Below are 12,908 nucleotides of genomic sequence, written 5' to 3'. Positions count from 1 at the left end.
AATCTCACCAGTGGCCAGTCCCTGTGTTGCTGACTAAGGCCGGGGTCACACTGGCGAGGAATACGGCCGAGTGAGAGGCGCTAAAAGCACGCATTACACACGGACCAATGATTCTCTATGGGGTCCCTCGCACCAGCCGTATATTTCTCATCCGTATTCTATGGTCCGTGCCAATCGCAGCATGCTGCGATTGTCAGCGTACTACGGCCGTAATACGCCAATGCAAGTCTATGGGTGCACTAAAAATACGCATTACACACGGACCACACATGTGACTTGCGAGAAATACGCACCCGGTGTCTTTTAGCAAAGCCGGCAATTCAGTGCACGATACAGTAAACTCACACTGACAGGTTTAATAAAGGAAGAAAGAAACGAAAGAATAGATATAGACACATAGAATACATATAGAATATATATATATATATGCATTCTATGTGTATATATCTATTCTTTGGTTTCTGTTAGAAACCCTGTCATAGGGCTCCATTATATGTCCATTTTGCAAGCCTGCGAGAAAATCTCGCCATACGGATGCCATACGGATTACATACGGATGCTTACATGCGCAAAATACGCGACCACACCTTGATTACGGATGACATACGGAGCACTGTTTAGGGGCCATTCATCCGTATTACGCATGTAAAATACTGACCGTGTTTTGCGTCGGTTAGTGTGACCCCGGCCTTAGGGCTCTTCACATGTCTGATTTTTACATACGAGTGCTATCCATGGTTTTCACAGACAGATTATCACAGGTACAAAATCTATGAGACCATTTACATTCACATGAAAATCGTGGAGACGTGTTCGATTTTGATCAGAGATCATATTCTGCAATTCAAGTCAATGGGTCCGTGGAAAAGTAAGACCACACTTGGATGTCATCCAAGTGTGGTCCAATTTTCATGGACCGCTAAAAAGGAAAAGGTGCAGAAAGTTTTTTATTTATTATTTCTATATTTAAATATAAAGAAAATTCTTATAAAAAATATATAAGCAGTTTCTTAGCACAGAATAGTAAAAGATTACTGCTGATTATCAATTATCATCTACAATCATGCAAAAGTTTTAAATAAGAATGAGTGAAATCTATACATACATAATGTGTATGTTATCTCCTGACTCTCAAAGCAGATGTTAGGACCTAGTATGTCACTATTAGTGATGAGTGAGCACTAAAATGCTCGAGTTCTCGTTATTTGAATTGAGCAAATTGTAATGCTCGGGTGCTCGACCCGAGTAATGAGTATAATGGAAGTCAATGGGAAAATCATGCAATTTTCCAACGGCCCCCTGCAGGAGGTCTAGAGGGATCCAAAAAGTGCTGAAATTAATTGAAATAGTGCTGGAATGCTATGGGAACAACATGGGGAAAGTCCTCTGGAAGCATCTCTGAATCTCACGTTGCTGCTGGGAACACTTTTATACCTTTACAGACTGACAATAAAACATACAAAACCAAAGATAAAATGTTAAGAAGCATTATTTCCAGGATAATGACATGTATATAAGGCAAAATAAATAAGAGAAAAAAAAGCTCCTCCACACCTTGGGCCATGTTAACATGCAGAGTTTATGCTGCGTTTTTGCATGTTTGCATTTCTTTCAATAGTGTAAAAAACATTCACCAGAAAATGTAATTTTGTAATTTCATGATCTTATCTGGTCATGTGGTGTGTGAGGCATAATCAGACACATGCTTTTTAATTTGTGAAGGAGGAACTCTAAAAGTCACAATTTTTTTGTCATGTTCTTCATGCGACCCTCGCTATTTGTAGAGGGCCATCAGGTGACCCATACTATTGTTATAGAGCCAGACGTCAGGTCTCACTATTGTTACAAGACCAGCAGCCAGTCCTCACTAATCATTTTCGGATAGCTGTATACTACTTGCTACTACAATATAATTTATCCACCTGAGGTGGGCAAATTTTCTTTTTTGCATTAATACTGTAGAGTTTGAAACTTGGAGGACCAGCAGGTGGCCCTCACAATTCATAGAGGGACAGCAAGCAGCCACCACTAAATTTAGAGGGCCAGCAGGCGTCTTGTGGACCAATAAGACCAAGATCGAGTTTTTTGTTAAAAAACATAACTTTACTGTTTACTGTAAATGGAATGAGGCCTACAAATAAAAGAACACAGTAAAAACAGTCACATATGGTAGAGTTTCCAAGATAATTTGGGGTTGGTTTGCTACCTCTGGCCCGGCTGCCTTGACTGTGTGTAAGGCTTCATGAAATGTGAAGATTCCCAAAGGAGTTTGTGTCACAGTGTAGTGCCCAGGATTAGAGAGCTGCTTTGCATCCTAGATCATGGGTCTTCCAGCAAGACAATAACCCCAAACATACTTCAAAAAAACAATGAAATGGATGAAAACAATGAACTGGAGAGTTCAGAAGTGGTAATTCCAGCTCCTGTAGCGTAAAGTCTCCCACCACTATCTCTAAATACAGACGCTACAAAGAAACTGTGAATTGACATGGTAAATCAGTTAATTTTACCTGCTTTGATTAATTTTTGAGTACAGATCACTGTAAAAAAATGAATCCGTCATTGAGTGCATGGACAAAACTAGCAGCAAGGCTTAGAATTTATAATACAGTATACACACTGCCTCACCACACTCTTCACAAATTGTAGATAAGAGCGGTATTATAATAATACAATAGAATCAATTTGAATTAACCATGGAAAAAAGGATTAGTTTAACGTAGCAGCATAAGGACTAATAATTCATCAACTCTGCTGCGGAATATGGTGGAGCTTTTCGCATCTCTTCAGACTGATATGGAGGAGACTGGGATCTTCTGTACTTACTGTACAAACTCTCATGTCCCAGTTGTGAAATCCTGTATGCAGTGTGGGAACTCCATATATGATGACCACCTGACAGCCCACAACAAGGCACTGTATCATATATTACAAATAGAACCCGCCAACTATTTTGGTTTCCAAAAATGTTCCCTCAACTAGAAGTTGTAGCCTCAGAAAAGCATTTTTTCCATTAGTAAAAAGTGGGTCTCCTACACTGGTAAATCATATGCACTAAGTGCAAGTGATACCAAAAATTAGAAAGAGGAACTCCCCCCTCTTTGAATACCCCTTTGAAGAGAGTAGTGGAGGGCCTCATAAAACATTTTTTCCCATTATTAAAGAGTGAGTATCCTAGACTGGTAATGCCCATGGACTAAATGCATGAGCTGAAAAAAATTTACCACTGGAGAAAACATATATATCAAAGAACGTTCTAGGCAGGCCTCTCAAAATTCTTAATGCGGGCATCATAAACACCCTTAAAAATTTTACAGCATGGGTAGCATGATTACCCTATTGATACGGTGGTGGAGAATTAGGACCACACAAAAAAGATGAAATCCTGAAACGTATACCCATGTTTAGGTGGGAAGGGGTGTATGGGAATAGATCCAAACAACACTGGATTTCAGTCTATGTTCCACTGCTGTCATCCAATGGTGTTGATAAGTGTCGGCCAATCCAGCCCTTGTTCATTTTGATAAGAGTCAGCCTGACAGCATTTTCAGTTGACAGGCAGATACACCTATCAGTTATAATACCCCCAGTGGCACTAAAAACGTTTTCCTTGCAGCATGGGTCTAGAAGAGTGACCAACCAGTAATTATTGTTGGTCAAAATGCCTACAATACGAGGGTCACAAGAAAGGCAGCTCAACATAAACGTAGCCATGTGTGCCAGACTACCAACAGCAAGATGTTGCTGTCCCCACCAAAGGACGGCTGTCCATGTTCTCCTTCTGATCTTCACTGTCTTCAGGTCATCCACCCTGAACACATGGAATGAAGGTGGTGTGGGTGCTACCATCTGTAGAACAGGCAACCAGTTCCTGTTCCTCCTCCTCCTCATTGCACAGATGTCAGACAACTATGCCCACTCATCAGCTCTTATGTGCGTAGGCTAACTGGAATGGGCATAGCGTAGCTGGCAATCACCTCCTGCCATCTACTGCTCAGAAAGCCTTGGCAACATATGTAACGTTGAGTTCTAACGCGTGGTGGCATTGTACACCAGTTGGTGTGGTGGAAATTAGAAACGCTGTTACAGCACTGCAAGGGCGGTGGCAGTTGTAACTGATTTGCAGAATTTGGCACACATGCGGAATACTTTCACAAGTAGCTCAGGCAGATCTGGGTAGGTTTTGAGAAACCTCTAAACCACTAAGTTGAGCACGTGGGTCAGACATGGTATGTTTGCAAGGCTGTCAAGCTTCAAAGCCGCCATCAGGTTCTGGCCATTGTCACACACAACCATGCATGGTTGTAGGTTCAGCGGCGAGAGCCACAAATCAGTCTGGTTTGTTAGACCTTTCAACAATTCTGCGGCGGTGTGTGGTTTGTCGCCTAAGCTGATTAGCTTCAGCAGAGCCTGTTGCTACTTTCCCGAGGCAGTGCTCCCAGCTTGTGACTGATGTTGATGTTTCAGAGATAGAGGCTGAAGAATAGGTGCAGGAACTTCTGGAGAAAGCGGGGACAACATTGATTGAACCAGGGCCTGCAAAACTCGGTGTCGGTAGCACGTGTTGTGTCCCAGAGTCTGACTGGGTCCCAGCTTCCACAATGTTCACCCAGTGTGCTGTCATCTAAATGTAGCGTTCCTGGCCACAAGCACTTTTCCACGTGTCCGTGGTTAAGTGGACCTTCCTAGTAACAGCATTGGTCAGGACACGGCTGATGGAATGGTACATGTGCTTGTGCAAGGCGGTGATGACACATCTGAAGAAATAGTGATGCTGGGTACCGAGTACCGAGGGACTGCCACCACTATGAGAAAAGCTTATGTATCCACAAGTCTAAACGGCAACATTTCCAGGGCAAGCAGTCTTCAAATGTGGCATATAGTAGTGTGGCCTGTGGGTGAGTGGCTGCATATTTTCACTTGCATTCCAAAGTTCGGGATAGGGACATGTGACCGAGGCACTGGGACAAGGACGTGGACGTGGTTGCTGATGATGGTTGAAAGTGTGCAATGGCAGGTGCAGGGTGAGAGATATCTTTGCCTGCTCACGTTTAGGGGATTGGTGTGAACATAGAACAGGGGAAGAGGTAGTGGTGTCACCCGCAGACAGTTTTTGTACTCTAACACTTGGCCCAACTAGTCAGGTGCTTTGCTGCCATGTGCCTGAGCATGCTGGTGGTGGTCACGATGGTAGTTTGGCTCCTCCTACTGGGCAGTGTTTAAAAAAGTGCCTGATTCGTGAACACCTAAACCTTGGTATGGCCAGTTCACCCGTGTTGGTGCTCTGGGGAACACTTGCCTGCTTTTTGTCTCTGACCACCCCTCTGCCTCTTCCTGACTGTTGTGGTGCTTTGGATCCCTCCTCATGCTCCTGTCCTTGCAATGCATTTCACCTTCCTAGGTTGGGTCATTGGCTTCATCATCCACCACCTGGTCTTCCACTTTCTCACCCTGGTCCTCCTTCTAACTTGTTGATGTAACAACATTACTTGATGGCAATTGTGTTTCATCATCATCATCCACTTGACAGTAATTGCATTTTCACACCATTGCATCCTTGTGAACATGACTGCTCAAATACTTGAGCGTCACTATATGCAATCTTCTCACATCCCACTTGAAACAGGCAGGGTGAGAGGTAAGAATCAATAAATGGAAATGTGAGCAGTCATTACTTGTCTCTGGGCTCTCTGCATGGTGGGAGAAAGGAGGATCAGGGTGAGGATTGTGAGGTTCAGAAGCACGGCTACTGAGACTGGATTGTTTTGAAGACAGGGTGGTGCTGACAAAGTGACTGGAAGCATTATCTGCTATCCATCTAACAACCTTTTCTCACTGGTCTGGCTTCAAGAGTGGTGTTCTGCACCCCCTTACAAAATTGGACAGGAAGCTAGATCGACATGATGTGTGTTTGTTGTGCTCTTGCAGCAGGCACAGTTTCACCTTGCCCACAGTTTTGGCACCTGTGCTCACTCTCAGCATCATTCCTTACCATGCGTCTTGACCACTTTGAATTAGGTATGATATATCCTTGTTGAGAAAACTTTGCAGTATTACTATCACAGGAAAATTTGCCCAACTCACTGCAGTATCAATATAGCAAAGCTATTTCTAACCAATCAACTCTGCCTTTTTTATTTTGATGCAGAACTGGCACAGTATAAATATCATATAATATTTGTCTGCTGAAAAAAATTAACATGAATACTAGAGCAAACAAAATTTGCACACCTACCATGGACTTAGAGTTCTGGAGCAATATATGATGCTATTGCTAACTAACCATCTCTAGCTTATTTATTTTGATGCACAACTGTCACAGTATAAATGGCATATAATATTTCTCTGCTGAAGCAAATTGGCGGGAATACAAGAACACACACATTTTCCAACCTCCAACGGACTTAATACAGTGCCAGAGCAATATAGCAATGCTATTTCTAACCAACCAACTCTAGCTTTTTTATTTTGATGCACAAATGGTGCAGTATAAATGGCATATAATGTTTGCTTGCTAGCACAGGAAAATTTACCCACCTCACATGGAGCTGTTACAATGCAGTATCAATATAGCTATGCTATTTAGAATCAACCAAGTCTGGCTATATGCTTTTGATGCACAACTGGTGTACAAATTTGACTCACGTCACATGGACTTATTACAGTGCAAGAGCAATACAGTGATGCTATTTCTAACCAACCAACTCTGGCACTTTTATCTTGATGCACAACTGTTGCAGCATAAATTGTGTATAATATTTGTCTAAATCCAGCTCTGCTACACCTGTATTTAGATGTTTGTGTTGCTTGTTATAAGTATATGGTAAATCATTTACAATTTCTTATTTATTGTGTTTTCTCAGGCAATTACCTTAGTTCTGATGGGGGACGTAGGAACGAAGCGCTCAGCACTTGTCTCCAGGCTGCCAATATTCAGACGCACTTTAAGTCGTAGACAAGATTCATTGCCTTCCTCACCTTCTTCCAACAATACTGGTGGACTGCACAGTTCTTCCCCTTCAAGTACCAATTCCAGCTCAGGTAGCACCGGAAAACGCCGAAGTATTTTTCGTACTCCTTCTTTAAGTTTCCAACACAAAAAAGAAAGTTCTCAAAGGTATGAATGTAGTCAAGGTAGAAATTCTGTGGCAGACCAAAATGAACTAAAGAATCTTAATTTGGAAGAGCAGTCTAAGATCAAATTGAAGGGCTCTACTTGTATTCCTGGATCAAGTAGAAAGAAAATCACCAGATCTTTTACTGAAAATTTTGAAGGGAAGAAAGAACATTCAAGTCATAAAAATGTGTTCACAAACTGCTTGGGTAAAGGTGAAGATGACTCAGGATTTATAGAGGATCAAACCAGGCATTCCCTTAAACATTCCTCAAGGAAACTTCTGCCTAGGTCATTTTCATCCCATTATAGGTTCTCCAAACATGGATCTCAGTGTACAACACCCTCTCCATCACAAACTTCCGGGTGTAAAGAAGAAGTTCACACACACACTGAAATAAATTCTTTACTTAACAAGGCGGTACAACAAAGCACCAATGAAGTAACAGATTTTGTAGAACACTCATTGCAGTCACCTCTTATATCAACTGATCATACAACTGCTCCACAAACGCCATCAGACTTCACTTTTATGGATGATTCAGCTTCTGAAGCTGATTCTTTGCCAAACAGTACAAATCAGCATTCCAGCAAACAGCATTGCCATCTAGTTTCTACCTCACAAAATGTTGCCAGTCCACTCTCGATTACTTCAAATGAAGAAAATAATAAAAATGTAGCAGAGGACAACTCCCAATGTGATAGTTTGGCCTTTACAAAGCCCAAGGTTAAGGCAGTTGTGGAAAGATCTGAGTCAAACCCATCTCCTGTGTACTCTAAACCACTTTTACCTATTTGTGAACTGCCTTCAAACAATGCTTATAACCTAAAAAATGGTACTGAGGAACAACGTATAGATAAGCCGGTATATCAAAACGGAGAGCACTCTTACTCCACACAGACTTTTCCAAAGAGATCCGAGCCGGCAGTATATCATAAACGTCATGCAATGTCTACTATGCCAAATCATCATTCATTGCAAGAAACAAATGGAATTGCTTCTCTTGAGACACAGTCTGCCATAATTCACCATGGTCATACTAGAGGTATACACCCTTCTATACTTTATTCCAGTCTGTTGATGAAAGCAGGAGTAAAAATTAAGCAACGGAGGTTAGAAAGGGTGAGAATTAAGGAAGGGGAAATTATCCATGATCGATTGGATGATTAAAGGGAATCTGTCACTAGCATTTTGCTACGCCATCTGAGAGCAGCATGGTTTAGGGACATGGTATAGGGTCTATTTGCTGTCATATTTATTAAAATCACTATTTTATCTAATGCAGATCTACCAGTTCTCTGAATGCTGATCTCTGTGAAACTCCGTCCACAACAACCATGTACAGTGTACAGAGAAGGTTGCCAATCAGTGGTAGGGGCGGGTTTACAGAGCTCATGAGTATGGATCATTACATGATTCTATCAAAACTACACAGTACTTGATACATATCTGGAATTTGGGTCTCTGTCTCTACATTATGCAGTTCTCAGATTGGGTGAAATAAACTTGGTCAGAGATTCTCTTTAAATAACCAGGTGCTATGAAAATTTAATGACGTTACATTGTGTGATCACACCCTGGCCTAAGATTTGATGGCCCCTGAGTATAATCTTTCATTGATACCATCTCCCTTTTTATGTAGCATTTAGTGTTTAATATTACAATCAACATCTTTGTAATGTGTCTGAATGACACTGCCAGGCAGTTGCCTAAACATTGGCTGCAGGCTGAATGAATAAAATTGGGAGTGAAGCTGCTCCTTCTATCTATAGATTTGGGCACCACGTTTGCAATTGCCAATGCCCAGGTCGTTAGCCCTATAGAGAATAAAAATATTTACTAACACATCAATGCCAGTTGATAGTTCTTATTTTAGTCCTATTTTAAAATAATCGAAAATCTTTTTAAGATGTAATTGAGCCACGTTAGATGTCGAATAACAATACATGAGCTCTGACGTCTCTTTATTAGGATACCAAAGCCATTTTAATAATTACTTTAGCTTAAACACACTCTTTCATGAGCATGCTTTTATCTAAAGTTAGTAAAAACGGAATCAAGTGGCAAAGGCAAAGGCTGCCTTCTTCTAAGTAATAAATCCTTTATGTAAATAAGGAATACACCAAGCTAATAAAATATACATAGAACAGACGGATCAAAGTTCTGCCCTTCCCAAACTATTATGTCTGAGCTGCATCACAGGTCTTTCCTCTTGACTAGAAGCATGTATTTTAATTAGATTTTCACATTCATATTACCCACTAATGATTTCTACCCCGTGGCAATCCAAAATTGTCATAAACTAGGAGTATTGTCTGTAATTAAAATACCAAACGTGTTTTTGACCCTAATTAAATATAAAGCAGGTGAATTATTTGATATTTATTTCTATAGATTATATGCCAAGATAGTTTATTGAGCTATTGAAAGGCGCTCCTTGATAGCTTGCTAATTCATAACTCTAAGGATAATTAAATAGAATTCAATTTAGCATTATTTTCTAGGTTCTAATTTTTCACATAGTACATCAATTTATTGTTAGACCTGTACTGGGACCATTTATTTCTTGTGACACCATAAAACCCCCATTTAATCCTCTGTTTCTCAATTGTAGGAACCATAAAATAGATGATATGAAGTTCACAAAACAATGGGCCATTGAATAGATGGAATAGAGCTGACCTCTCTTAGCTATACCATTAGATGTGCTCTGGTCTCCAATTTCTTGAAATAAAAATTCAAAACAATAATGCAACATGCTAGTACAACGCACCACAGGCTCTAATACACATCATAACCACTGGATAGTCACACGGAAGCACAGAGAGGCTGGTTCATTAAGAATGGAATTGTACATGCTAGTCTTAATAAAGGTGTAGTGAAGTAAAATACATCTAATTCTTTAAGAAGTGAACGCAACTTAATGAATTAAGTGCATCTTACAAGTACCATGTTCCTCCACTAGATATGTCACTATTGGAGTACATTTCTGTTATATGTTAGGCCAACTTTTTATTAATTAGATGGGCAGGCGTGACCACTCCCCATCTCGCCCATTTCTGCCCATTCTAGCAAAGTTGTCCGAGAATGGAGTGAAAATGCCAAGAGTAACAATTTCTAAGTTGTGCTACTATTTTGCCAACTTTTTAGGGTGGTTACACCACAATTCTTGCTCAAACACCTTAATGAATCAGGCCTACAGAGCATAAACCAACTCCCTATAGAGAAGTGCATAAAAATATTTATTATCAAGGCTTCTTTTTAAATCACACATTTCATTGTCTGTTAAGCCAACAGGAAATGTGAGGAAGGACAAATTTGTATGTGGGCAACATAATCTTTACATTTAGAAAGGGTGGTTATATTCTCAAGTATTCGCCAAACAACATGGAGGATGAGAAATTTGCAGGGTGCTCGATGGGATTTGGGTATTTATCTGTATGTGGCTCAAGTAATTCCTGTGGAACCCTAACCTATAGCCAAGGCTCAGACTCTGAGGCTAAATTGCGAAATTGCCACATTGAAAGATAAGGTGATGTTAAGACCCATGTGGGAATCAAGAAAAAGGACTGTGAAAGATTTATTATTCTAAATATATTGGAATTCTAGTGGATTTTGCAGAAAAAAAAACATTTTTTGTGACTTGCACCATATTCGACGTGGTTTCAATTATATGTGACATTATTTGCCAAAAATGTGAATTTCTGGCTCTAAGTAAGCCAACTAATCGGTGATGTAAATGTAGACTAGAGAAGTAAACGTTATCAAATACTTCACTAAATTAGTCACATTTTAATTCAATTTATTCTAAGCTTGCACTATAAATTAGATACTATTGATAAATAAAGTTTCATGTAGTTGTGATAGTGTACTGGTGTATGACCTAGTCTGACTTCACTGGCCGCACGGCCCAAAGCCTATTTTTGATTTTGACCCATCAGCCAAGTATCAGTGTCACAATTATTAGCCTGTAATACAGTTATAATGTAATGTTGTCACATTAGTGATATATTTCTAGAGACAGAAATGTTTTTATTCCGTTACAACAGAACGGAATATATTTTGTTTTAATAAACACTTATCAGAACTACCATCTGTGTGTTCCCAGTTAACTATGCCAGTAGTTTCAGCCCACACCGAGACGGGCGATATTCAGAGAGACGTTTGCGTTCATCCTCCGAGGGCACAGCAGGGGGCAGCAGGATGGCATTCAAACCAAAGGAGGGACACCCAGATGAATTGTCTCATTTCCGAAAACAGAGAACAATCTCAACTTCTTCAAAAATGAATAGCATGGTAAGTGAAAAATGTCTTTATTTGATTTTTAAAGTTATAAATTTATCATTATGACTAAATCACGTCAGAAATATTCTCAAATAAACCAATCTGCTCATGACAAACGATGTTTTGCCGGTTACATCAAAGAAAACCTCATATTGACCATTGTATTCTAATAGCAATGTCATGGTGAATTGAGCCACAAACTTGAAAACTGTGATGTGAATAAACTGATCTGGGCACATATTCTCTAAGTTATAATTTATAGTGATACTTGCTTTGTTTAAAGGTAGAAGCGGAATAATCTTGTACAATATGTTCTGTGATGCCTATTGTTGGGCCTGTGAGGTTGTGTAAAATTTGGAAAATTAAAGAACTTCAAGGCCAGGAAATATCTACCTCTCCTATAGGCCCTCCCTAGGTGAAACACATAGCATCTGTTTTGCTCGTACAGTAAAGTTATTTCACCTAATCTGTCATTTGTGATGCAAGCAGCAAAACAATACAAAAGTTTGTTTTATTTTTTTCCGTTTAATATATTATTAAAAAGTCAAGCTTATCATTCAGTGGGGTGTTTCAATAGCTTGTCAATAGCTAATTTTTAAAATACTTTTCAATAGCCAAATTATTATCCCTCGTTTCCCTTTAGTTCTGTACACGAAAACTATAACTTGATGCTTTGTGTAACGTCTTCGCTATTTCACTTGTGCCGGTTTTCATAAAACTTCAAATGGAAGCTTATCAATTGCCGAATGAGATGAAGCGTGAAACTTTTCACCATTTGCAAAATGTTCCCAGATTTCCCATGAATATAACATGAGGCAACCATGCCACAAATGTATTGTATGAACCAGCCATTTCTTACATGAGCTGTCACGTATTTATAGAAACTGCATTTATGCTGAATAATAGAAACATAAAAATATAAAAACAACATGTAAAGGGATTTTACTCACAGGTAAGGCTCTCAAACAGCAAATAAAGTTATTACAATTTACAACCATTCAAACGTTCAACTGTACAAAATTCTTCAGAGAGGAGGGAATATACTGTACATTACAAATAATGACATACACATACATACTCTACACAAAATACACACATACATATACACATACATACTCTACACAAAAATACACACATACATATACACATACATAATCTACACAAAATACACACATACATGTATGCAAATACAAAGATTATGCATTTACATATGCACATCTATTATACATAATTCAAATACATATATAAATATACATTACAAATACATATACACAATAATTACAGACACGCTGTACATTCATACATACTGTATATTCACATGTACACAAATGCACATTTATGGCAAATACATATAGTATAAAACACATACAACATACATATATACAAATACATTAGCTATTGTACAGTCTAGAACAATCTTTTGAGGTCATCAGATATCCATAGGAAACAGGCTTGATCCTCCTCAGCAGTGGCGCCATGCTACCACCCTTTCCTTCGACCACTGTCATG

At 39.5% G+C, this 12,908-nt stretch overlaps 1 protein-coding gene across 7 annotated transcripts in view; it reads left to right on the top strand.

The window, feature by feature from the left end:
* The window catches only part of CCSER1 (coiled-coil serine rich protein 1), a 1,553,450-nt gene that overhangs the window by 244,807 nt on the left and 1,295,735 nt on the right, over window positions 1–12,908 (top strand). For all 7 annotated transcript variants that reach the window (XM_073590104.1, XM_073590096.1, XM_073590085.1 and 4 more), the window contains exons 2-3: window positions 6,864–8,160; window positions 11,224–11,411. In XM_073590104.1, the coding sequence (XP_073446205.1) occupies window positions 6,882–8,160; window positions 11,224–11,411 (1,467 nt within the window). In that variant the 5' untranslated portion in view covers window positions 6,864–6,881. The remainder of the gene's footprint in view (window positions 1–6,863; window positions 8,161–11,223; window positions 11,412–12,908) is intronic.

Source organism: Dendrobates tinctorius, unplaced genomic scaffold, assembly GCF_039654945.1.
Source record: "Dendrobates tinctorius isolate UK_male_01 unplaced genomic scaffold, ASM3965494v1 ptg000011l, whole genome shotgun sequence".
Lineage (NCBI taxonomy): Eukaryota > Metazoa > Chordata > Amphibia > Anura > Dendrobatidae > Dendrobates > Dendrobates tinctorius.
The sequence above is the reverse complement of the archived record's forward strand: the minus strand, read 5'-3'. Positions and strand labels throughout refer to the sequence as shown.